Source organism: Hemitrygon akajei, chromosome 11 (genome assembly GCF_048418815.1).
Source record: "Hemitrygon akajei chromosome 11, sHemAka1.3, whole genome shotgun sequence".
NCBI lineage: Eukaryota > Metazoa > Chordata > Chondrichthyes > Myliobatiformes > Dasyatidae > Hemitrygon > Hemitrygon akajei.
In genome coordinates this window covers 141,802,701-141,830,264 of record NC_133134.1, presented here as the reverse complement: position 1 = coordinate 141,830,264, position 27,564 = coordinate 141,802,701, and the positions used below count along the sequence as shown (strand labels likewise).

General features: G+C 42.2%; 1 protein-coding gene across 2 annotated transcripts in view; it reads right to left on the bottom strand.

Moving 5' to 3' along the window:
• Window positions 1–15,254: 15,254 nt before the first annotated feature.
• LOC140736080 (zinc finger protein 704-like) overlaps window positions 15,255–27,564 on the bottom strand; it is a 150,091-nt gene continuing 137,781 nt past the window's right edge. Inside the window, exons 7-10 of one of the 2 annotated variants that reach the window (XM_073061820.1) lie at window positions 27,307–27,411; window positions 23,998–24,113; window positions 20,089–20,320; window positions 15,255–17,687 (exon numbers count right to left, since the gene is read on the bottom strand). In XM_073061820.1, the coding sequence (XP_072917921.1) occupies window positions 17,673–17,687; window positions 20,089–20,320; window positions 23,998–24,113; window positions 27,307–27,411 (468 nt within the window). In that variant the 3' untranslated portion in view covers window positions 15,255–17,672. The remainder of the gene's footprint in view (window positions 17,688–20,088; window positions 20,321–23,997; window positions 24,114–27,306; window positions 27,412–27,564) is intronic. The other variant, XM_073061823.1, reaches the window with a different exon arrangement.

Here is a 27,564-nt window from a genome sequence, read left to right as displayed (position 1 = left end):
GAACAGCATCGATTGGAGGAAGGCATGAGACATCAACCATTGCTTTCCCCCACCACCCCAACCCCACAAGCTGCTAACCTGCTGGCTTCCTCCATTTGATTGTTGTTCCAAATTCCTGCTGTTGCAGTCTCATGTTTCTCCCTTATTTTAATTTGTTCTGAGTACACCCTTGCTCAAAGCTGACAGTGACTATTTCCAGGTATGGGGAGGGGAATGAAAACTCTAAGGAAATATCCCATTCCAAATAGCTTGTGCAGAACTAGCATCATCTTTGAATGTTTAATGAAAACAAAAATAATAGGTTAGGCAATATCTATGGGGGAAGAGAGAAAAAAACGAGTTACATTTTCAATAACTTTTCATTAGAGATTTACTATTTTGCAACTATCAGTGGGGCAGCTTTGAAAGTTAAGACCTCAATTTCCTGCGGTGAATTATTTTGTTGGTTATTGACACGGTGAGGGGAGAATGGGGAGGGCCAAATGTAATGCAAACTTTGCATCGTTTTAACTGTTTCCCATTCCCCTCCCCTCCCCTTTTCTTGTCTGTTGCAGCAGGGCTGACATTTGAGATTTTGTGCAATAGCTGAATTTATTTAATAAATTTCAGATGTTTAATTGAGTTTCACCTCAGTTGCACCTGTCTGCCATATGTTGCGGATCGTTATTTCATTTTACTTTCATATACATTGATAATTTTGGTACAAATATCTCAGAGGTGACAAATGTTGTGATATTATAGATGTTTAAAATCAGGATTAAGTAATGTGATTATGCTTTCAGTTCTTGCACAGCCATGAATGGAGTATACTGTCTTAAATACATTGGGATGGTGGTATTCCAAAAGTTGCATGACAAATGAATATCCCTCACATTGTAGAGTTTGATTACATGATTCTTCATAATCAGCTTAAAATATCAAATAATATCGAAGATTATCTGTGGTTCATTTGGTAGCATTCATATTGATGGGCCACAGGATCAAACATTGAGCCCTGCTGTGGAGAACCGAACAGTAAAATACAGACCCAAACTGATGGGCACTTGTTATGTGTGTTGGAGGGGAGGATTGCATTGTTTGGCTACTTTGCTGAATTGAAGCCTTTATCTGTTGCCATAGAAGATGTATAAGAATCTTAATGTAAAGCAAAAATTTTCCCCAATACATCTGGCCAATATTTGTCCATCTATGTTAACTGTAGTTTGTTGGAGCATGTTAAACTTGTCGCCAGCTGCCATGGATTGGCACACAGAACAATCACTATGTTGACTTGCCACATATTTTGGTACAAGTTCAATTGGTTATCAGTGGTTTTCATAAACCACGTGCAGTAAAATGTTTCAGAAAACAAGCTGCTGGACAAAATTGGTGGGTCAGGACCCTCCCTGACCTGCTGAGTTCCTTCAGCACATTGTTTTCTGCTCCAGATCCAGTATTTGTAGTCTTTCGTGTCTTCTGTAAAAGCTTTGTTGTCTATAACCCATTGTAGGATAACATCTTTGAATTATTATGATTCCACCCACCACTCTCAATTTTTCTCAAAATTACTCCTTTGGCTGTAAATATTTTGGCAAATCCTGAGACTTTAAAGGGTAAGTAATTTTTTTCTGTTCATTTTGTATCAAAGATTATTTATTACTTCTGGGGTCAACCAGCATATTCTTTCTCTTTCACATAATCAAGGACTTTGAGATATCTGGTTCTTTCTGTTCCAATTGCAGGAAGGTTATTACAATGAGTACGTGAAATAATTTTTACTAAGAATCAAGTTATTACAACATGATCCTCAGCACTGGTGTCTTTAGGTGTGCAGAATATTGCAAGCTAATACCATGATTTATTTGTACCCAATGTTTTTGAAAAAGAAACATTACTTGTAATACTGAAATAATGAAATTACTCTGAAATAATGGCTTGAAGAATGGGTAAAAACAATTTGGTTAAAAATAATATTACAGCTTCAAAAAAATCTGTTTTTAAGTGCTGTTTGAGCGTGTTTTATTTGAGTAGTCACTGTAATAATGTGCAAAATATGGCAGCCAGTTTTAGTTTTTGGCCAAGACACTGAGAAGAGCTGAGTTCCTTTTCTTTACATGAACTGTTTGCCTGTAAGAGTTGAGAGGCCCTGGATTAATGGCTCATTTGAAAAATTTTGCTTCTGATTTTTGCATCGCTCTCTCAAACAAATGCTGGATATGAATTTGATAAGAGTTCAGGGCCACCAGGGAAGTGATTCTGATTGAAAAGCATGGAAACCCCATGATGGATCAATGTACTGTAATATTTTGCAAGTAGACTTTAAGTTACAGCAATGCAACAATGTTGTGAAGTACAAAATATGGTAGAGTCCTGAGTGATAAATATTATAATATATAATATAATTGGTTGCCTTGTGTGTAAATAATACACAATACTAAAAGAGTTAGCTTTACCTCTTTTGAGCATAATGGCAATTTTGCATAATTTGAATAATTTTTGAGCATACTGGATTCACATTCTTAGTAGCCTCCGATTTTAAGGATTTATTTTTGTACTCATGGAAAACTCATTTTTAAAAGCTTGGTGTCTCAACGTGCCTTACAAGCAATGTATTGTAAAACTGAAGACAAAAAGGCAAAAGTTCATTATTACTTTTCTCCATTCATTCTTTTTATTTAAAGGTTCTGCCTTAAAGTTGAAAACATTGGATTCAAGTAATGTAAATCGAGTGCCAGATTGGTGTCCTTTGGGAAATGCAGAGAATGGATCTGTGGTCATCCCAACATTTGTGCAAGGTCTTACTGCCACCTATTGATTTCAGAAAGCAGATAAATATTCCCATTTGTATGTACAGTAGTTGAGTCAGTAATGAAGACCTTTAGATATTGAAATTAGTTTATTATTGTTACATGTACCAAAATAAGTGAAAAGCTTGTCTTATATACTGTTTGTACAGATCAGTGCATTGAGGTAGAACAAGGTAACACAAATGACTATGCAGGATGATGAGTTCCGAAGGCTGTAATGTGTTCGGCTGGAAGATGAATGCTTTTCCTTGAGCATGTATTGGGCTCCACTGCAATATTATAAGAGGCCAAGGAAACAGATCAGAGTGGGATGGAGAACTAAATGACAGGTAACTGGAATTTTGGGGTCATCCTTGTGGAACGTCTGTAAGGGTTCTGTAAATTATGCTTTATTCTGGATTTGATTTCTCTCATGTAGAGGAGACACTGTGAATGCTGAATGAAAGCAATATACCATAAGAAGTAATGAGTGAAACACTGCTTCACCTGGAAGGAGTCTTTGGGTTCGTCAATAATGAGAAGGGATAAAGACACAGGTAATGCCTTTCTTGAGGTTGCATTGGTGAAAAGGCTAAGAGAAGGGGGTGTTGGTGGTAGAGAACCGGAATGGAAACTATTCCTTAAAAATGCTGTTGGGGAGCAAAAAATGTTTCTGATGATGTCCATTTTGAAGAAGGCAGGAATTGCAAAGAATGTGGAGACTAGTAGGTAGAAGTTGGGAACAAGAGGAACCAATCTGTTTTGGCTGAGGATGCCTTTGGAGCAAAGTGCAGGAAATGGACTTGACAAACAGTAGAGCATTGGCTCATTGGTAGAGGGGAAGCCAGGACAATGAGAAAAGGAAGACTTTTAGATACATTGGTCAGGAGAAGGCTTACAAGATATTACCAAGACAGAGACACTGGAAGAATGGAATGGAGTCCTTCCAGGAAGTAAAGTGAGGGTAGGTATAGTTAGGACTGGTAATGGACATTAATAGCTGGTTCCAGGTATCCAACAATGCATCGTGGCTTAGGTTTGATGTGAGTTCTCATACTAGACATTTGACTTGAGTGGAGTTGAAAGATCTATGTAATGTAAAAACAAATTCAGGTAGGCAATATTGGGCTAACAAGTGGGAGGGAAAGAGTCCTTAGTCCATTTTTGTATGGGATGGAGTTGTGTTAATTTGTGCGTCCATGATGATGGAGCGCAGAAGTTTGTTTTGGATGTGAGAGCCTTATTTATTAGGAGAAATTATATAAATTGAGCTTCATTTCTCATTGGAACACAAGAAGCAGAGGTTTTTCTGAAGTTGAGGGGCAGGACAGATTGATTATCAAAGGCGGGGGTGTTTAAAATTAGAGGCGTAGGCTTAAGTGAGGGGAGAAATTTAAAGGATAACTCAGAGGCAGGTTTTTCCCGCACACACAGGATGGTGAGTATTGTGATGAGCTGCCAGAGAAAATGACAGAGGCAGATAGAACTAAATTTTTTTAAAGGCATTTGGATGTGTTAAGTAATGTGTAGTGAGATAGCAGCCTAAGGAGGTCAAATGGGATTAGTTATTGGGTATAGTTGTTGGTTTGGATGAGGTGGGCCAAAGAAACTGTTTCTATGCCATGCCAAGATTCTATGAGTTGTTGGGACCAGGAAACTAGAAAATGTCGAAGTCCAGAGGGCACCAGAGGTGTCATAAATGGGAGTGGAAAGAGATGGAAGAGGTGAGAAAGAACAGAGTCAAGAAGAAATACACTCGGTGGCCACTTTTATTAGTTGCAGTATGGAACCCAGTGGGGTCTTCTGCTGCTGAAGACTATCTACTTCAAGGTCAATGTGTTCTGCATTCAGAGATGCTCTTCTGTACACCACTGCTGTAACATGTCATTTGAGTTACTGTTGTCTTCCTGTCAGCCATTCTGGCCATTCACCTGTGGTCTCTCTCATTCAAAAGGAGTTTTCACCCACAGAATTGCTGCTCATAGGATGTTTTTCATTTCTCACACCATTTTCTATTGGTTAAGTGAGAGTGTTGTGCGTGAAAATCCCAGGAGTTCAGCAGTTTCTGAAATACTCAAACCACCCTGTCTGGCACCATCAATCATTCCATCGTCAGTCATTTAGATCACATTTCTTCCCCAGTCTGATGTTTGGTCTGAACAACAACTGAACCTTTTGATCTTGTCTTCGTGCTTTTATGCATTGAGTTGTTGCTACATGACTGGTTGATTAGATATTTGCATTAACGAACAGGTGTACTTAATAAAATGTATGTTGTGAATAGTCTGAAACAATAAGTCTCCCCAAAGCAATACTGCTTGTTGATCTTGGTGAGGAGGTAGGAGCCAGCTGTGAGAGGTTGGTAACTACAAGTCTAGAGGGTGAAGAGGAAAAATCTTAAGAAATTGGGTCAGTACTTGAGACTCTACTTGGGTCAGTACATGGGACACATGGAGCAATGCAGCTCTGCCTGGAAGCCTGCATTTAATGTCAAGGCATTTGGGAACGTTGAACACCAACCTTGCGTGTCTGTGTAGAATCAGTAGCCCATTCTTCCCAGCATGAAGTGATGCTCTGCTCCATTTTAGTTCCTGCACCCTCAACCATTGTGCAGTGTCTGACGCCCAAGGTCTCTCTCTTCATTAGAGCACAAGCCAAACAATGTTGAAGTGGAAACTTGGGCTCTTGGCAATGCTGTTGTCATTCCCCTTCAAAGTGTTCTTTGAAGCCAAATACCTAAGCTGAGATGCAGTCCTGCTCATCTTTCAGGATCACTTGTAACCTCCACTGCAAATGAACACTAAGACAACATGGGACATGTAAAAGCAATGCACAGTGGTGGTTATCTGGTGATTATTTTTCTCTCTCAATCAGATAATTTGTTGATTTAGGTGACTGTATTAGTCATTTTTAAACTGGATGCCGAGATGATCAGGAACACAGAAAGATAGAAAGAGCAGGAAACTTCAATTTATTTTTATCCACTCATTGGATGTGGTTGTTACTACAAATGGAGCATTTAACACTCATTTTTAACAGCCTTTGAGAAAGTGGTGGGAAGCTGTTTTTTGAACAGTTGTGATGCTTGTGATTATTTATCACAGTGCTGATAAAGGGTGCAGGACTTCGATTCAGCTTTGAAGGGAAACAGATATATTTTCAACTCGGGATGACAACTGGCTTGGATGCGAACTTGTGTACCTGTGTAGTGTTGCTCTCCTCTTGACTGGTAACCGTTACTTCAGTAGCTGAAGTGGACTACTATGATGTTTTTTTAAAAAAAGTTGTTCAATGCAGTTGTTATGGAGGAAGTGAATGTTCTAAGCGGTGCATAAGGTGCCAACTAAATGGGCTGCTTTGTTCTAGATAATAATAATGGTGTTGGAATTGTATTAATCTAATCAAACATGTTATATTCTTGATATGCCCATATATGATGGAATGGCTCTGTAGAGTAGAGAGTTGAGCTGCAGAATATATAGCCTCTGTTATGGACTTCCAGTTACAGTAATTATGTGTCTGTTCCAGGTAGTTTTAAGGTTACTCAAAGAATGTGTGTGGGGAGTTGGTGATGGCATTACAGTTAATTATGAAGGGGATATTGAATACAGCCACTGCCTGGTACTTGCTTAGTTGCTTTTTAAGCTTGAATGTTATTCTGGTCCTGATAGAAAAGTAAGCAATTTTTTGGTAGAATAAACAGACTTTATATTGTTTTATGAGCTCCAGCTAGACTTTGCATAAGTGTGTAAATCATGTGTCCATTAGAATTGATAGCCTCCATTCCTTGGAGCTGACACCCATTCAATAAAAGCTAAGGTATTGAACACAGAATACTACATCACAGTACAGGCCCTTCAGCCCACGATGTTGTGCTGACCTTATAACCTACTCTAAGATCAATTGAACCCTTCCCTCCTACATAGAATATGCCCTTGAATGGAACTTATTAGGGGTGAATATTTAAGTGTGATTGGGGGTGAAAGGAAGCTATCAGAAATAATTTTTTGTGGTTGGCATGGTGTTATTAAAAGTACTAGAGGAAATGCCCATAAATTTGTTGAGAATTTATGGAGGAAGAGATTAAGAAGCACAGGACATCAGTGAACTCAGTAAGTCACTGCAGAAGAGGACTAACTTGGCCCAAAGGCAGTATGAACAAAATATGCTGATGAGAAACTTGGCATGGGCACAAATTTCCTTATTTAAGCTCTAATGATTCCACTCATCAGAACAAATGGCAGTTAGACCAAAGGTCAATGCACACCCAGATACAGCTTCAACTTGTTGACACTTCCACTCCTCTTGCTGTACAATTGCAGGCTGGAGGAATGGCCACATGGTAGTCAAGTGAGGAGGACATATCAAACACGGAGGTAAGTTATCTTCTCATCACTCTGGGACAGAATGCCTCAAAAGAATATGTATTGCATTAGTAATAGCTGGCCTTAGACTGGAGGGAAAACCCAGATGTAAAAGGAAGAGTCTTTGCTCAACAGCTACAGGTGGAATAGCAGGGAGCACAACTGCTGATTGAAGTGTGCAAGTTCTTGTTTTCCCCATACATATCTAGTTTGTGGTTATACACAACATTTAAGGAACAAAACCTTTGTAGCTGCAGTAGAGCTCTGTGTTATGAATACTTGTCTTCATCTGTTCCACAAATATGCTACTTGCTCTCTGCCAACAGAGGAGTTGAACTATTCATCATCTTGAGTACAGCAGTTGTACTGGATAGTCCATTGGGCAGTACTTCTCCAGGTCTGGCCTGGAAGGAGTCTTGGTTAAAGATTTTAAGGCATTGAGACATTGGAATTGGTTTACTGTCACACATATTGAGGTACAGTGAAAAGCTTGCCTTGCATACTGTTGTACAGAGCAATTCATTGCACAGTGTATTGAGAGAGCACAAGGTAAAACACTAACAGAATGCAGAATAAAGTGCAACAGCTACAGAGAGTGCAGCACTGCAAGGTCATAATAGGTAGATTGTAAGGACTATGCTCCATCTTACTATGCCACAGAACCACTCAGTAGTTTTATATCAGCATGTTAGAAGCTGTGGTAGCTTTTGCAACTTCTGCCCAATGGGAGAGGGGAGAAGAGAGAATGTCTCAGGTAGATAGGACCTTTGATCATGTTGGCTGCTTTACTGGGGCAATGGGAGTGTAGAATGAGTCCGTGGAGGGGAGACTGGTTCCCGTGATGTACAGAGCCGTGTTCACAACTCTGTAGTTTCTTGTGTTATGGGCAGAACAGTTGCCGTAACAAGTCATGATGTATCCAAATCCTTTCTATGGTGTGTCAATAAAAATTACTAAGGGTCAATGGGGACATGCTAAATTTCTTTAGCCTGCGGAGGGAGTAGAGAAAGGTGAGCTTTCTCGGCTGTGGTGTATACACAGTTGAACTAGGACAACTGTTGGCACTGTTCACTCCTAAGGATCTGAAGCTCTCTATGCACTACCTCAACTCTACTGATATAGACAGGCACATGACATCAGTGATTAGTGTTTTGCTGATACTGAGGAAAATGTTGTCATGGCACTATGTTACTAAGCTCTATCTCTTCCCAATTATTTTGAAAAATGGCCCAATATGGTTGTATCATCTACAAACTTGTAGATGGAGTCAGCAGAATCTGGCCATGCAATCTTGAGTGTACAGGGACTAGAGTAGGAGGCTGAAGTTGCAGACCTGTGAATCACCAATGTGAGAATAATTGCACTGGAGGTCTTGTTACCTATCCTTACTGACTGCAGTCTGTTAGTCAGGAAGTCAAGGGTCCGGTTGCAGAGGGCGGTGTTGACTTCAAGGTCTTGGAATTTGGTGATGAGAATGCTTGGAATTATGGACAGAGCTGTAGACAGTAAATAAAAAAGGTGTGATGCAAGTGTCTTTACAGCCCATATGCTTTAGAGATGAGTGTAGAGCTAGGGAGATGGTGTCTGCTGTAGATCTGTTTTGGTGGTAGGCAAATTGCAGTGGGTGAAGGTTGTCTGGGAGGCTGGAGGTTATGTGTGCCATGGCTAGCCTCTCAAAACACTTCACGATGTTGCATCTCAGAGCCACTGGGTGGTAGTCATTAAGACACATTATCTTGTTTTCCTTAGATGATAGTGATGATCTTAATGCAGGTGGGAATCTCATGCGACAGAAGCAGGGAGAGGTTAAAAATGTTTGCAAATACCCCTGCCAGCCGATCTGCCAAGGACCTAAGGACCCAATGCTTTCTGCTGATTCATTCTCCAGAAGACTGATCTAATATTTTCAGAACGCCTTTGACAAGTTGCGGCACGAGGCTGCTAAACAAGATGAGAGCCCATGGAATTACGGTAAAGTTACATACGTGGATAGAGCGTTGGTTGATTGGCAGGAAACAGAGTGGGAATAAAGGGATCCCATTCTGGTTGGCTGCCGGTTACCAGTGATGTTCCCAGAGGTCCGTGTTGGGGCCGCTTCTTTTTACATTGTATATCAACGATTTGGATTATGGAATAGATGGCTTTGTGGCTAAGTTTGCTGATGATACAAAGATAGGTGGAGGAAACAGTGGAAAGGTAGTGCTGAGGAAACAGAGTCTGCAGAGAGACTTGGATAGATTGGGGGAATGGACAAAGAAGTGGCAAGTAAATTACAATGTCGGAAAGTGTATGGTCATGCACTTTGGTAGAAGAAATAAACGGGCAGACTATTACTTAAATGGGGAGAGAATTCAAAGTCCTGAAATGCAGCGGGATTTGGGAGTCCTCGTGCAGGATACCCTTAAGGTTAACCTGTAGGTTGAGTCGGTGGTGAAGAAGGCGAATGCAATGTTGGCATTCATTTCTAGAGGAATAGAGTATAGGAGCAGGGATGTGATGTTGAGGCTCTATAGGGCACTGGTAAGACCTCACTTGGAATACTGTGCACTTTTGGGCTCCTTATTTAAGGATGTGCTGACATTGTAGAGGGTTCAGAGAAGATTCACTAGAATGATTCCGGGAATGAGAGGGTTAACATATGAGGAATGTTTGACTGCCGACTGTACTCATTGGAGTTTAGAAGAATGGGGGGGGACCTCATAGAAACATTTTGAATGTTGAAAGGCATAGACAGAGTGGATGTGGCAAAATTGTTTCCCATGGTGGGGGAGTCTAGTACAAGAGGGCATGACTTGAGGATTGCAGGGCGCCCATTCAGAACAGAGATGCGAAAAGATTCTTTTAGCCAGAGGGTGGTGAATCTATGGAATTTGTTGCCATGGACGGCAGTGGAGGCCAAGTCTTTGGGTGTATTTAAGGCAGAGATTGATAGGTATCTGAGTAGTCAGGGCATCAAAGGTTATGGTGAGAAGGCGGGGGAATGGGTCTAAAGGGGAGATCGGATCAGCTCATGATGAAATGGTGGAGCAGACTCGATGGGCCAAATGGCCAACTTCTGCTCCTTATGGTCTAATGTCCACAATGGTGTTAGGTGCATTGGAGGCTCTCAGGGTGAGTGTAGCATACCAGTCACCTTATAGAATACATTAAGTTTATCAGGAAGGGTGTGCTGTTGTCAGCAATGCTGGCAGCCTCATTTTGTAGCCCATTACAGTACGTAAGCCCTAGCCCTGCCAGCTCTGGGACTCCAACACTAAAGTTAATCAAGCAAGACATCCCAGCTGCAGTGCCCTTGGCTATGTGCAGCAGATGCATTCCCCAAAGCATTGGAGACAAACAAGTCTGAGCAATTTGTATTCATTGGGTACATGATTATGCATTCCCAAAACTCCAGCAGGATAATCACTCCTGGTCAGGGCTGCCCTACCCTCCACCTCCTGCCAATTTAGGCTGGCGCATTAGCCTCCTAATACAGTTTGGTACTAGCAGAGTCGTAGGAGTGGCCAGACTGTGTTGAACTCCATGTAGGACTGCCTTAGGGACTCCAGCTCTGGGTTTTTCCCCTTGGGGTTTACTCCCAAAGCCTTCCCCATTAGTGGGTATAGCCGCAAAGCAGCGGAGGTTTGAGATCAGAGCTTTCCTTTTCCTGCATCAGTTGCCAACCACGACTGATGAGCTGTATCTGCCCGAAGTGACTGTAACCTGCCTTTGCCCCTTCTCCAGTCTGTAGAATTGGTTCCACTGGGCTTAGTAGCTAAGCCGTATGTGAAGGCCAGGAGCTGGACTTGGTTGTCAGAGGCTATTTGAAGTGCATGCCATTGGGAGTAATTACTAGGTACTGGGAGCTTGTCCCCATTACCACCCTTGGCTATAGAAATCTTAAGCCCATTGGAAGGACCAACAAAACCTATGGAAGTTCCAGAGGAACTCCCGATACAAGCATGCTCTTTACAGATAGCAGTGTCCATAAGACCTGGCCTATGCAAATATTAACACGGGAAGTATGGCCTGGCACGGGTTAAACAGCAGGTTCTGTGTGCGTCATTAACATGTTAAGTGGAGCAGCAAGGCCAATTTGCCATTGTATAATGGATGTCAACACTGGTCTCCCAATTTCCAGCAGATCTATGAATACACCACTGCATTTTATTTGTTGCAAGTCAAACTGAAAGTGTACTCTTACAATATGATTGAAATGAGAAGTAAATTTGCACATACAATGGTGAACAAAATCAAAAGAATACAAAGCAGATCTAAGCACTGAATTCCAATTCCCAATGTTCATCACTGGACGTGGTTAACTTTATAAATCCATTTGTTAATGGTCAATCAACCATCTCTCAGCAGAAATTGTGTGGTACTCTGTGAGCCCAGAGCATTAGTGAAAACATGCTGATCAGCCATCAAAGACTCAAATACAGGATGGGAACCTGGTTTGCTTTTAAAGTGAAATGAGCATGAGGCAAGGTGAGTAGCTAAAAGATCATGGAAAGGTTAAAGAAAGTTTCAGTGACAAAATTATTCTTATAATTGAAAGGTAGAAAAGGATTGATTATTAATGCAATTGCCGATGTAGCAGCCATAAGTAAACTGCATGGATAATGTGTTACAGCTCTCTAAGCCCTAAGGTTTCCAGTCTTAGAGGTGAGTGTTACGGCAGCAAGCTGCCATGGAACTCGAATTGTTCCATACCTTTCACGTGCTACAATTATATATGAATGCTGTCTCTGGTCTCCATTCATGAATGAGCCATTACTCTTACTTGAATTCCTCTCCAGGACATTTATGAGCAAGTGTTCTATCCAGGAACTTCAGTTAACCTTTATGTTGACTTTGCCTCCCATTACTTCCTCCATCCAAATAGCCAAGGTAGTGCTGTAGCCCCTCCATCAATAAACTACATCTTTTATTTCCATAAATTAACTGTTCAACTCCTTTCAGCATTGCACCATTTGACAGAAGGATCAATGTAAAAAAAAAATCATAGTATATTTTGCTTCTAATTATTTAAGGTACAATGAAGGAAAGGCGGAACGTCCAAATAAACCATCAGGTTGTAGATCCTGTCTTACCGAAGTGGAAACAACTCCATTTGACTTCTGCCCTAGGAACATGCATGGGTGGATAATATACAAGGGCGACTTGAACACTAGTCAACAAGGACTTACTGTTATTTCTGGAGCAGGTATTCATTTTGTTTTTGATAATCCAGTAATGCTGTTACATCTAGGTTTTTTAAGGTTGGTGACAAATGCATACAGTAATTATCAGAACAGAAAACTTAAAAACAGAAGCTGCACTGGGCACGTTGAACCTCCTATCTACATCCATGACTGATCCTGTATCTCTTCCACTTGCACAATTGCTATTTTTTAAGCAATTTAAAATCTGTGTAGCTCAGCCTTGAGACTGAAGACCTACAGCTTCCATCCTGAAGAACCCAAGGCAATTCAGGTACCAACTTCAGAAAGAAAAACAGGTAACATTTTGGATTGAAGTCTTTCATGAGAATGGAGAGAAAGCAAGTTGGTGTTTTAGTTGTAGAGGGTGAGGTTTGAGATGCTCAGGTCAAAGAGACAACAAAGACTGTAAAGTGTAGGGTTTGTAGGGAATGCCAAATGTATCAGGCTATGCTGAGAGAGAAAAACTGACCCCATGTCACTGACTCACAGCAGAATGGGGAAGTCCTGACAACTCACAAGGACGTAAACTGACAGTTGAATTAAATAGAGTTAAGATGGCGACAAATGTCTGAATTGATTACACATTGTTTCTCAAGCTTACTTCGGTGAGTTCCCCATCTCCTTTCCATTCAGACTCATCTGTAGCCTCCTGTACTGAAGCAATGAGGTCAAAAGCAATTTTAAGGAACAGCATCTCATCTACCTTCTGGGCATGTTGCAGCCTTGGGAATTAATACCTAATTCAATAGCTTCCGGTAACTCGCTCTGTTTCGTCACTTATCAGATGTTCCCTCCTGGCATGACCTGACCTGCTTCACATGTCCTATTTTTGTCCCTCATTAATCCATCAACCAGATTAATTAATACGCTGCTCTACACCAACTCATCCTCACTGAATCACAGAGTTTCTCTTTGTTCTATCTAGCCTGTCCCCCCAGACTCTCAGCAATTTTAGATAAGACTTGTTTTCTATTTCAGTTCTGATGAAGGGGGTGGCTATAAATGTTGAACTTTCTCTCTTTCCAAAGAGGCAATTTGGTCTGATTAGTGTTTTATCATTGCTCCCCACTGTGCTGACCACAAATATCTATTACACTTACTCCATTTAATTTTCTCCACATTCCTATCAACTCCCCTCCACCCCGATTCTAAAACTAGCCAACAGACCAAGAGCAATTCACAGTGGCCCATTAGCCCACTGATGCACCATCAATAACTCTCGGAGACGTGAGGCGAGATAGGCTTTTATTAGCTGGAAGAAAGCACTGTCAGCAGCAAGTGACCATCACACAGCATCCTGGAGACTGAGGGAGGAGCAGTGCCTCCAATCGCCTTTATACAGGGGCCTGTGGGAGGAGCCACAGGAGCAGTCAGCGGGGGGGGGGGGGGGCGTGTCCAGACAGGTACATGTAGTTCACCACACCCACCAATCTGCACTGCTTTGGAATGGGAGAAACCCACAGAGTCTCAGGAACATGCGAGTTCCATGCAGTACCAGAGGCCAGGAATTAAACTCGGGCATGAGAGCTGAGGCAGCAGCTCCACCAGCTGCAGCACACTGCTGTCCCAGATTTTATTTTAAAAAAGTCTGATCTAACAGAGCAGAATTATTTAAAGGTAAACCAAGTTGATTCTCACAACGTAAAATGTTAAAACAACTTACCATCAGAAAGGTAAACAGCCTGTTATTTGGCTTCTTGAACACTGATAGATCCGCTAGCTCCTGAAAGTAGGGACACGGTTAGACAGGGTGGTGGTGGTGCTTGCCTTCATTCAGGACACTGAGCACCAGAGTCGGGACATTATGTTACAGCTGTACATGACCATACTTGGAATACTGTAGTTCTGGTCAACTCGCTCTAGAAAAGATGCCCTTCAGCTGGAAAGGGTGCAGACAAGGTCTAAGAATGTTAAAAGGACTGGAGGGCTCATGTTATAAGGAGAAACTGGATGAATTGGTATCCAATAATGAGTTCCTTACCTTGGCAATACCGTATCCCACAATAAGGTGCTCAACAATTCAGTTCCGTATCTTATTAAGAAGAAAATTATTTGATTGTAAAACACTTCATGATGAAGAAGTCAAGTAGTGAAATATATTGAAATGAGACTTGTGTCAGCTCATGAATGCTTCCTTTACCTTGTCTTGCTAACAAGTTAATTCATTTTTAAGATGGGAATAGAATTTATAAATCCAGCAAAGACCCATAAGAATTGTGTATTTTCATCAGTACTGATGTCTCCATTAATGACACAATTATTCTCGTAAAATGTGAAGTCTAGTACTGCTTTACCATATCCTGTCATATAAACATATGGTTAATCATTAAAATAAAATCTTGCAACTGAACTTTAACTTGAGGATTTTTGCTTAGCTCTTGTAAAATACACAGAATGTGGAGATCAAATGTCATTAATATAATCTCTGATCAGGACCATGTTCCTGGTCTGCTTTTGGCAGAAACATTCGAGGTTTGTGGTTGCGTATATATTTTTTTTACTGCTCGTCAGGGATTAGTAATTACAGTGAACATTCCAGCTAAACAATACCTCATTTATACTGCTTGGCTTTGATACAAGCTGCACTAAGTGTACTGCGCTGACACAGCTCCACCTTCAGCTGCAATATGTTAAGTGTACTGCACAAGCAGGTGAGTTGCTAAGTTGTTTCAGCTGACAAATGGGAGTTTTATTTCCACACAAGATTAAGGTTAGATGCCGCAGCACTGCATCTTAGGGGGAATCTTAAATCATTGCTTTAAGATCATGAGTCAGATCAATAATAAATTCAGTGACCGAGAGTCAGCTTTACATTGCTCCAAATCATCTGAAAAGTAATAATTATGTTGTTAAGCATGACAGTATAAAGGCCAGTTGTCGATTATGACAACATCTGCTGGTAACATTGTTTTCCCTAAAATGCAATACTATTTAGACAAAGATGGTTCTGAGGATCTTTATTTCTTGCATTTTTTAAAAAAATATGAAACCCAGAATTACATTGGCACGTAAACCTCAGCAGTAGGCATTGCTGTTCATGTAAAACACGGCACAGCATTACAGGTGTATGTACAGAAATAAGAGGTCCTTCCATTTCTGGTTAACTTAGTAATTATGTTCCTTTGTAAAACCATGAGAATTTTACATCTCCACTGAAACACAGTAAAGGAAAACAAATGCTGCACCTCTATGACATAATAAAAAAGCACATTATACACATCATCCATAACTTTTTTTCATACAAAAAGTGCATTTTCCCCCTAAAGGATTTTGATTTCTTCACCTGTTCAATGATTAAGTTCTGAAACCAAAGCTGGTACAACTGCTGGTAATACACATTGTCTTCAAAGCAGAATTAAAGTTCTCTCTTGGAATGTCTACTGCCACAATTATGCAATACCAATACATTTGGCAATAAAACAAGCTTTGTTGTGGGTCACAGTTTCCTTTGCAGAATGACATATGGAAAATTAACCATTGACCTTTTTTTCCCTAATATGCAAAGAACAAACTGATGTAATGAAAGCTGCAAAAGTTAGCAGTTTACATTCATTTGCTTATGTCACCAGTTGTGGTCAAAGACCAGTTTAGAGCTGTTTATGCAACATCTATTTTACAGGTAAGCCCTTTTATAAAAAAATCTAGTATATAATTAAAAATATTAGAGTCTCTGCTTTTCATTTTACAGTTATAAACATTAAAATCCTGAGATTACAGCATATCAAACTGGTTGTGGAGAGACTGACTTTGGTATGTTATTTCTAAACTAGTACAAATGAACACTGATCAATCTGAGACGTGCTTGGTTTTCCTCTCTAATTAAAGAAACAAATGGTTCATAGGGGCTGTGAATTATTAAAAGGGCCAGTGTGCCAGTACAGCTTAAACGTAACTTCACTTGAGAATTTTAATGATTTGAAAATACAAAGCATCATTTTTGCAATGCAAGTTAATCAATTTTTTGGCAGTGTCCATCATTAAACTGCCCATTACTTGAATGTGTTCAGAAACTTCATTAATCATCTTACTGGCCAGTGACTAACTGGATGGAAAGCAATCTTAAACCCTGTATATTCAATCTATTTTAATTTTTAAGCTGCCGGTTTCACCTACTGTTAAATATATGCCTGAAGATGAGATGCATCTGGTGATAAACTGGATTGAATTTAGCTTAATATCCTGGTACTAAAAGGTGCAGCATTCTCTGTTGGTCACAGTCATTAAAAAGTAACCAATCAAGAAACAAAAGAAAACTGCAGCAGTGAGCAGATACACTTGCATAATAGCTTAAAGTAAAAGAAAACTGTAATGGCAACCAGCGCTAAAGAACAGACTAAACACTGTGAAAGGACGGTTGTCATACATTCATGAAAATGGATCAAATATAAAACCACTTCCATCAGATTCTTCTCTTTTCTCAAAAACTTAACTAAGGCTATGCTACAAGTCTTATTTTACAGTGAAGAGACATTTACACCTTATATACTGTACTTACTCAACTCTATAATGTTACACGTTTGACAATCTGTGTTTCTCAAATTATTCATTGTGCAGTACAGCCTGGTGCACATCCTGAAATTTTCCAGCTAGATCTGACCCTACTTTAACTTTCAAATTACCAGCCAAATTTTTCTTTAACAAAATTAAAAAAAAAACTTGACAGTAATGTTTCCACAGTAAAAACAATTAAAATTTAGTTTTTTTATACTATCAATAATCAAAACTATAAAATTTACATTTTAATGCAGTAAAAGCAAAGCTCTACAAAAAATAATTTTTGAAATAATCTGCATGTGTTTCCTGAAACAATGTCTCATGAGAAACCCGTGGTTCTGCAGAGAATGAAGAGCCAATTCTTCAAGATTAAAGGTGTCTTTTTTTCCCTAAAATTAGAGGGGCTAAAATGAACTGAGATCAGAGTGCAAACATGCCAGTCAAAAAACCACTTTAGGAATTTTAACAAAGTGGCAAAGATTTAGTATTGAAAAACATCCTAGCAAAATTGTCAGCTGATTCAAGTGCCACAAAAAAACACAGCAAGTTCAAAGAAAAACAAAAGAAAGTCAATATGTACTTTTAAAATAGTTAAAATTTCTTTTGATTGTATTCACACATAATTAGAAGTGCTTCACGTGACAGAATCATGCTTCGAGCATTCCCTGCTTTAAACATATTTTAGCTTTTTCCTTATTATAATTGATCGTTCAGGAAACAGCGTGCAGTCAGATCTTAGAGTGTACAAAATACAGAAAGTGCCATTAATTCAGTCAACAAACCGCTGGCAGGCCTTCTTCCAGCGGCAGGCAGTGCACCACATATCCCGGTTTTCCATTCCATAAACTTTTCGGCATTTCTTTCCTTCACCTCTGGGCTTCCTGAAAGGAGATGCATGCAAATTTGTGAATGCAGCCACTACTTACAACAAGATATCACTAAATGAATTCAAAAGTTATGGAAATAGCTATCAATATCAAATAATATATTTATTGCTTATTTTTTCTTTCTTTTTATATTTGCACAGTTTGTGTCTTTTGCACATTGATTAAACACCCAGGTTGGTGCAGTCTTACATTGATTCCATTATGGTTATTATTCTATTATGGATTTATAGAGTATGCCTGCAAGAAAATGAATCTCAAGAGTTGCGTATGTTGACATATATGTACGCTGATAATAAGTTTACTTTGAACTATTGTAGAGAGGCCATTCAACCCTTCATAACTAAAAGTGGACTTCAGGCTTCTTTAACCTCTCAGCTCTTGGTCCAAGTGTTAATCCAGGTAATTTTATAATATGGTGGGAATTTTTTGCCTCTATCACTACTTGGGCAGTAAGTTTTGAACCAGCTCTACTTGACTGAGTGAAACTACTTTCCTCTAAACTTTGTCATTTACGTTGGAGGAAAGCAGAAAAGCATCAATTTACTTAGAAAATTATGAAAAGAACAATGTAAAGGTGTTAACTTTTCCCATTAATAATGTGGCATTTTCAACAACAAAAGTGAGGATGTTCAGACCCAAGTTAAATAAATAAAATGAATCTGCACCAACAGTGGTGTGGTTAGTAAGATGAATGAAAGGGAAATTACCTAGTCCTCTGCATTCTGGTTGGCTAGTGGGTGAACAAGTATAAAGATTTCCAAGAACAGTCTTCACAAGGGGGAATTTTGAAAAATATTCACTTATCAACCCACTACAAAAAAAAAAGTGAGAGCTGGTTCATAATAGTTCCTCTCTTAAGCATACTTACCATTTCAAAATAACCAGTAACACTCAAGGAAACCAAATTGGATTTGATTGTGATGGTAATTTGTAGGGCATAACAAGTCATTGGAAATTCCAAGCCTATTTCAAAATGCTCGGTGTGAAATAAACAACTGCAAAAACAATGCTTCTCAATTGTTAAGCTGTATCTTAGGAATTCATTCATCCCAAAAATACACTTTTCACTGACTGTCTTCAAAACAATAGGCACATTCTGCTCTTATTAGTTCAGTCAAAGACTTAATAAGGTGTAGGTTGACTTAACCTTGTTGATAATGCAGCGTAGTTATACTTTGATGTGGTATACTCGTCCAATCAACACACTCTGCTCCCTCAAAGACTGAAGGTCCAAAGTTGCTGAACACTTCAATTTGCCATATTTCTAAATAAAGAAAATGGTGCTTGGTGGAGAGTGAGGTGATTGGTGGGAGCAGAGATGCAAACCAGACAATTGTAATCTACCGTCAGAAGGACATTGACGTATTTGCTACCTTGTTAAATTGTACATTTTTAAAGCACATAGTGCCTCTACTGAGAAACACAGTAATGTTTACACTGTGACATAAATAACAATATGGCTTCAGTACTCCTCTGAAAAATTAGAATCATTAAAAAACTGTGGAACATTAATCTTCAAACAACTAAAAGAACTGCCTCTGACATTATACAGAAGCAAATATGCTTATAAATCATAAGCATTCAACTATGAACAATTTTATTTTGGTGGGGTAAGGCAAACAAGACTAGCACCAACTAGAAAGTCCTTTCAAAAGTCCACCACAGGCTGGATGGGTCGAATGACCATTCACTTGTGAATTTTCATTTTTATAACTTCTCTACAGCACTTTGAACAATTTGATCAAAGTCAATACCAAACTTACTAATAGTTCAAATAGTTTCTAATGATTTTCTTTTCATGGATGCAATCATGCTTTATTGCAGCTAGGTCTAAAAAGAATATTTATTTAATGTTAATGGTGCAAAGTACTTTGTGAAGATAACATGTACAATTTATATGCTAACAATGTAATTGATGCACCATCAATAACTCACTCTGAGACGTAAGAAGCGAGATATCGGCTTTTATTGACTGGAAGAATGAACAACACTACATCCTGGAGAATGAGGCCGGGGTCTGTGGGAGGAGCCACAGGAGCAGTCCAGACAGGTATATGTAGTTCACCACATTCACCCCCCCCCCCCCCCCTTTGTTTTAAAAAGAGTCCCCAGGTGGCGAAGTTTCTTACAAGTATATTTACAGGTTAAGTCTATCAGGTGGTCAAATCTGTCGCTGCGATCTACGTAGCACCGGCTGTGATTGCACAGGTGCCGGTGGTGGTGATTGCACAGGAGACAGAGGTTGTGCTGGATCTGGCCTAACTGAAGGTGTCAGGGATCCCTCACGTGTGTGCGAGGCGCCCGGAATATATGCGTACGAGATGCCTGGTACATGAGCGTCGTGAAGAGTCTGTGTGGGGCGCGGTGTCACCTCGGGTACAGGGTTCATAGTTACCGTGGAGTGTACGGGGTAGTGGTCTGCTGCTCCTGCGGGCGCCAGGTCGCCGACAGAGACCGTGTCCTCCCGCCCATCAGGCAAGACCACGTAGGCATACTGGGGGTTAGCATGCAAAAGGTGAACCCTCTCGACCAGCGGGGAGTACTTATTACTCCTCACATGTTTTCGTAGCAGCACTGGCCCCGGGGACGTCAGCCAAACTGGTAGGGTGGTCCCAGTGACAGACTTCCTGGGAAAAGAAAATAGGCGTTCGTGAGGGGTGGCATTGGTGGACGTACATAACAGGGAGCGGATAGAGTGGAGTGCCTCAGGGAGGACCTCCTGCCATCGAGAGACCGGCAACCCTTTTGACTTAAGGGCTAAAAGTGTGGCCTTCCACACTGTGGCATTCTCCCTCTCCACCTGTCCATTCCCCTGGGGATTGTAACTCGTGGTTCGATTAGTAGCAATGCCCCTAGCCAGCAGGTACTGGCGCAGCTTGTCACTCATAAAGGAGGACCCTCTATCACTGTGGATATAGCAGGGATATCTGAACAGAGTGAAGAGCTGGCACAGGGCTTTTATGATGGGCGTGGTAGTGGTGTCGGGGCAGGGAATGGCAAAGGGGAATCGCGAGTAATCAATAATATTGAGAAAATAGACATTGCGGTCGGTGGAGGGAAGGGGGCCCTTAAAGTCAACACTCAGTCGCTCAAAAGGGTGGGTGGCCTTGACAAGTTGCGCCATGTCAGGACCTTAGAAGTGCGGTTTGCACTCAGCGCAGATTTGGCAGTCCCTGGTCATCGTCCTGATGTCCTCCAGGGAGTACGGCAGGTTCTGGGCTTTCACGAAATGGTAAAATCGGGTGACCCCCGGATGGCAAAGATGTGCATGAAGGGCATACAGCTGGTCGAGCTGTGCGCTAGCACACGTTCCCCGGGATAGGGCATCAGGGGGCTCATTGAGTCTGCCAGGCTGGTACAGGATATCATAATTGTAGGTGGAGAGTTCTATTCTCCACCGCAAAATTTTATCATTTTTGATTTTGCCCCGCTGTTGGTTGCTGAACATGAACGCAACCGAGTGCTGGTTGTTCAGCAAGGTGAACCTTTTGCCGGCGAGATAGTGCCTCCAGTGCCTAATAGCTTCCACTATGGCCTGGGCTTCTTTCTCCACCGCGGAGTGCCGAAGTTCAGAGCCTTGAAGGGTACGAGAAAAGAATGCTACTGGCCTGCCTTCCTGATTGAGGGTAGCAGCCAGCGCGAAATCGGAGGCGTCACTCTCTACTTGGAAGGGAATGGTCTCGTCCACCGCATGCATCGTTGCTTTGGCAATGTCCCCTTTAATGCGGCTGAAGGCTGCGCAGGCCTCAGCAGAGAGGGGAAAAGTGGTAGACTTGACCAGGGGGCGGGCCTTGTCTGCGTAATGGGGGACCCATTGGGTGTAATAGGAAAAAAAACCCAGGCACCGTCTGAGGGCTTTGAGAGTGGTGGGAAGAGGGAGTTCTAACAGTCGGGGACCAGCATACGGTCGGGGTCAGGGCCAATGACCCTGTTTTCCATGAGATACCCAAGGATAGCGAGTCGGGTGGTTCTAAACACACACTTGTCCCTGTTATAAGTAAGGTTCAAAGTTTCGGCCACTTGGAAAAATCGTTGGAGGTTGGCGTCGTGATCCGACCAGTCGCGACCACAGATGGTGATGTTATCTAGATAGGGAAATGTGGCCTTCAGGTTGTACTGGTCCACCATCCAGTCCATTTCCCTCTGGAAGACTGAGACACCATTGGTGACACCAAATGGGACGCGCAGGAAGTGATAGAGCCTGCCGCCCGCCTCGAAGGCGGTGTAGGGGCGGTCCTCTGGGCGGATGGGGAGCTGGTGATAAGCGGATTTCAGATCTATTGTCGAGTACACCTTGTACTGAGTTATCTGGTTGACCATATCCGCGATGCGGGGAAGGGGGTACGCGTCAAGCTGCGTGAACCTATTGATGGTCTGACTATAGTCCACAACCATCCTATTTTTCTGCCCAGTCCGAACAACAACCACCTGGGACCGCCAAGGGCTTGTGCTTGGCTCGATGATCCCCTCCCCGAGCAGCCGCTGCACCTCTGACTGAATGAAGGCCCTGTCCCCTGTGCTGTACCTCCTGCTTTTAGTCGCCACCGGTTTACAGTCGGGGGTCAGGTTGGCGAACAGCGATGGGGGAGGGATCGAGGGTGGAGAGGCTGCAAGTAGTGTCAGTAGCACAGCTATCAGCATGGTGCTGGGTGGGACGTGTGGTTCGGTGTGTATGTGTGTGCGATAACGGGGTATATGGCGAAGTCCCACCAAACTGAGGATTCCTGACAGTGAGCGGTGGGAGGGGCCCGTCATATGCCATAGTCACACTTTCGAGATGGCTCTGGAAGTCCAGCCCCAATAGCACAGGGGCACACAGTTGAGGCATGACCAGTAGCGCAAAGTTCCGATATTCTGTGCCCTGCACCATCAATGTCGCTACACAACCCACCCGGATGTCTGTGGAATGCGACCCAGAAGCCAAGGTGATCCTGTGACTTACCAGCCGTGTCACGAGTCCACAGCGTTGCACTGTGTCCGGGTCAATAAAACTCTCAGTGCTGCCCGTGTCAAACAAGCAGTTAGTCCTGTGTCCTTCCACCAGGATGTCCATCATTGACCTTGCGAGCTGGTGCGGAGCACTTTGGTTGAGGGTTACGGTGGCCAGAGTTGAAATGCCGTCTTGGTGCCCGGTAAACACCGGTGAGTCGGGGCCGGTCATGGAGATGCCAGCAAAGTTGGCCGCCCACAGCCGGGCATGCAAGATGGCGGCCCCCACGTCTCAAACGCAGCGCTGCTCGACCCCGCGTGCGGTTTAGACTTACAGGCTCTGGCGAAATGGCCCGGTTTTCCGCAGCTGGAGCAGGTCGCTTCTCGAGCTGGGCAACCGTTTCGAGGATGTTTCTCAAGCCCACAGAAATAACACAGCTTTCGCTTGGTCGGGTTCGGGGAGTGCGTGGAACCGCGACTGGCAGCGGCGTTGGCGAATTCGCTTGCGGGAACCGGTGGTGGTGGGGTCCGAGGTGTCCACGGAACCGGCGGGGAATCGCGTGGCTGGACAGCGTCAGCGTTGTGCAGAGCAGCCTCCAGCGTGTCGGCCGTCTCGATCGCCGAGCGTAAGGTAAGATCAGCATTTTCCAGCAGCCGCTGGCGCACATACACTGACCTAATTCCGGTCACAAAGGCGTCTCGTACCAAGAGTTCCGCATGCTGTTCCGCTGTGAGCGTTTTGCAGTCACAAGTCCGCACGAGTGCCTGTAGAGCTCGGAGAAATTCGGCGGACGACTCTGCAGGGCGCTGTCTGCGCGTGGCCAAGCGATGTCTGGCGTAGACGGCGTTCACCGGCCGCAGGTACTGTCGTTTGAGGGCGTCAAGCGCCCCTTCGTAGGTCGAGAGGTCCCTGATGAATGAATAAACTTTTGGGGTGACTCTCGAGAGGAGAATTCTGTGCCTAACAGCGGGGTCAGTTGCACAAACCTCCTCCAAGTATGATTGGAAGCATGCAAGCCAGAGTTCAAAGGCAAGAGCTGCTTCAGGGTCTTGGGGGTCCAAATCCAATCTTTCCGGACGTAAAACGGTTTCCATGTTTTAACTTCCAGTCAATAAAATTGATGCACCATCAATAACTCACTCTGAGACGTAAGAAGCGAGATATCGACTTTTATTGACTGGAAGAATGAACAACACTACATCTTGGAGAATGAGGCCGGGCTCAGGCCTCAATCGCCTTTATACAGGGGTCTGTGGGAGGAGCCACAGGAGCAGTCCAGACAGGTATATGTAGTTCACCACAGTACTTTAGTTATTATCATGCATAAAATCAAATGCATTACACCAGTTTAAAATATGCAACATAAAATAGTACCTTGTTCCTGTCCCTGGTTTCGGTGGTGATACGAGAGAAGTATGTACCTTTAAGGATGGATGAGAAATCTGTCGCTTTTCCACAATACTTACTGGACGAATTTGTGTTAAAGGACCCTAAAGATAACCAGACATTCACATGAAATTCTGGATTTCCACAGCGTAAAACCTAAATCTATGTAGCAAAACACGGCAAATGAGAATCAGAAACTAAATAGGATAGAGAAACATCTGAAATATTGTCCATTTCTACGCTTTCTAAGCAACAAGCTGCGTATTCCCGAACTTTATTTAAAAAAGTATACATTTGATTGAAGATTTGTTGTAGCTCAGTTCACAGGAGAATTTAACCTGGAATGCACCTGATGCTTGTTAACTGTCCCTTCCCACTGGACATATTTTCCAGGTTTTAAACAATAATGTCTGAGCTTATTTCAAACAGTTAACATACTCCAGACTTAATTCTGGCTTCACTACTCAGAAGTTAGTGCTACTTAGTCTTCCAAGCCTGCTAAGGGCATTGGACAAATTGAAACTTTACTCAAAGGGAGGACATGACTCAGAAGCCATTACATCTCAGCATCCTGAACGCAAGTCTCATTCTGGAATGCTATGTGCAGCCTGGCCAGGCACTTCATTCAAGTAGTGAAAAATTACCGCATTCAAAGGCCTTCCGTACAAGATGTTAAAAATCAAGATTATACACAGAGCATCTTTCGCTTTGCAAAGTTGTCAGTTTGGTTGGCTCCATAAGTAGCGACTACAAATAGCATTCACTGGCTATGAGGAACTTCATGAAAGGCATTAAGTCTCAATGTACCTTTTTATAATTATCATTTTACATTGATAATTCCCTCAGTGTACTCTATTGTATATCATTGTGAAATCCTGCAGCAAAGTATTGGCAAAAATCTAGCAAATACACAGTAGTGGCCAAGTAAATCTAAAAATTTACAAAGCAAAATGCAGCAAAAGGCATAAACATTTAAAAATTAATAGACACCACCTGCAGGATTTTAATCTAATTGAGAGTTATGGCTGTTATTTTGCAAGGTGGAGAAGTTGAAGAGCATGCAGCAAGGTAATAGAGGTTTAGGCTAACAGTGGTACGTAATACCGTGTCAGTCTCCAGCAGTGTGAATTTTAACCAATATCGCTTGACAATGCCATCCCAGAAGCTGCCACAATCAACATCTTGGGAAGGAGGAGATTAATTATCATTGATCATATATAAACTGTGGCCAAAAGAACAAGCCACACATTCCTACCCTCACACAGCTTCGTTGATAGGTCCGCAGGATTTGGGCAAATGCCAATGAGACTAGGTAAACAAGAGTCTCAGGATTAGAAGTTAAGAGACGAAGGCTGCGGATCTTTGTAAATCTCTAACCGAGAGTTGGGGAAGCTGGGCCATTAAGTTTAAGGTTGAGAAGGGTACAATCAAGTGGGAGGTCATGTGTTAGGGCTCAGGCAGAGGTGTGAAGGGTGTGGGGAAGTTACGCTGAAAGCAAATTGTTTGAGGAGGGAAGTCAAATCAAGCTCAACTGGACTGCAAGAAGCACTGTTCATCCAGGCATATATCCCATAAAGGCACTTGCCACTTCTGACCTACCTTTAGCTGCCAGATTCCACCAAGCCTTGAAAAACTGGCATATCTGTGGTTAAGTGTGAACTCAATTCAATTAAAACATGCAGGCCTATTACATTTGTCACAAAGAACCACTTCATCCACGTGGACTGGCTGGCCATCCCTCAAACTAGAAAGTAGGCAGGCTCAGTTTATTTTTATGGAATTTAACCTCTGATCAAATCTTAACACTTCCAATTTTTGGAGCTTACAACCTCCCTGGTTTCCTGTATCAAGTTATCAGCAAGGCTCTTAAAACAGTTGAGGTATGCCTAAAATGGAACGTTGTACATAAAGTTCCTTAAATGGAGCCTTATGTGCTAAATCCACGTTCAGAACACTGGAACGTTATCAGCAGAAATAGGCCACTTGTCTCCTCAACCCTTTTCTGCCACTGAATAACACCATGGCTGATTCAGTCTTGGGCACGGCTTTACTCCCAATGACCTGTGACCAAATGCAGGTCGTTCGTATTTTAGTTTTGTTCCTCCAACACCATTTATGATTGGGGCCGATTCAAAATGAGTTCTTTAAAACATTTTCACAAGGAGGCAAAGGTGATGCCATTTGAAGGCAAGAGTTATGTTGTACAATAGTTTGCTACATTGTAATTTTCTTATAGGATGTGTTACACTGGGCTTCTAGATAGATAGATAGATACTTTATTCATCCCCATGGGGAAATTCAACTTTTTTCCAATGTCCCATACACTTGTTGTAGCAAAACTAATTACATACAATACTTAACTCAGTAAAAAAAATATGATATGTATCTAAATCACCATCTCAAAAAGCATTAATAATAGCTTTAAAAAGTTCTTAAGTCCTGGCGGTAGAATTGTAAAGCCTAATGGCATTGGGGAGTATTGACCTCTTCATCCTGTCTGAGGAGCATTGCATCGATAGTAACCTGTCGCTGAAACTGCTTCTCTGTCTCTGGATGGTGCTATGTAGAGGATGTTCAGAGTTATCCATGATTGACCGTAGCCTACTCAGCGCCCTTCGCTCAGCTACCGATGTTAAACTCTCCAGTACTTTGCCCACGACAGAGCCCGCCTTCCTTACCAGCTTATTAAGACGTGAGGCGTCCCTCTTCTTAATGCTTCCTCCCCAACACGCCACCACAAAGAAGAGGGCGCTCTCCACAACTGACCTATAGAACATCTTCAGCATCTCACTACAGACATTGAATGACGCCAACCTTCTTAGGAAGTACATTTGACTGTGTGCCTTCCTGCACAAGGCATCTGTGTTGGCAGTCCAGTCAAGCTTCTCGTCTAACTGTACTCCCAGATACTTGTAGGTCTTAACCTGCTCCACACATTCTCCATTAATGATCACTGGCTCCATATGAGGCCTAGATCTCCTAAAGTCCACCACCATCTCCTTGGTCTTGGTGATATTGAGACGTAGGTAGTTTGAGTTGCACCATATCACAAAGTCCTGTATCAGTTTCCTATACTCCTCCTCCTGTCCATTCCTGACACACCCCACTATGGCCGTGTCATCAGCGAACTTCTGCACATGGCAGGACTCCGAGTTATATTGGAAGTCTGATGTGTATAGGGTGAACAGGACCGGAGAGAGTACGGTTCCCTGCGGCGCCCCTGTGCTGCTGACCACCGTGTCAGACCTACAGTCTCCCAACCGCAACAATGAGCTAATTAGATCGTGTACTACTTGCCTGTGAACCTTTAAAAATTATAGGTGGAGATTGCAACGATATGCTCAGCCCAGAAGCATCTGGCACGAACTTGGATGATACAGGGATGCTCACAGGTGCTGTAGCCTATAAAATAGAAAATAAATGCATGACTGCAGGGACAGAAAGGCAAAACAAAAGTTAACTGAAGGTGTACAAACTTTTCTCAGCAGTCCAGCTGCAGACTTTCTCCTATTTCTCAAGATTAAATCCAGCAATATCCTTTCATTTCTACCTGCT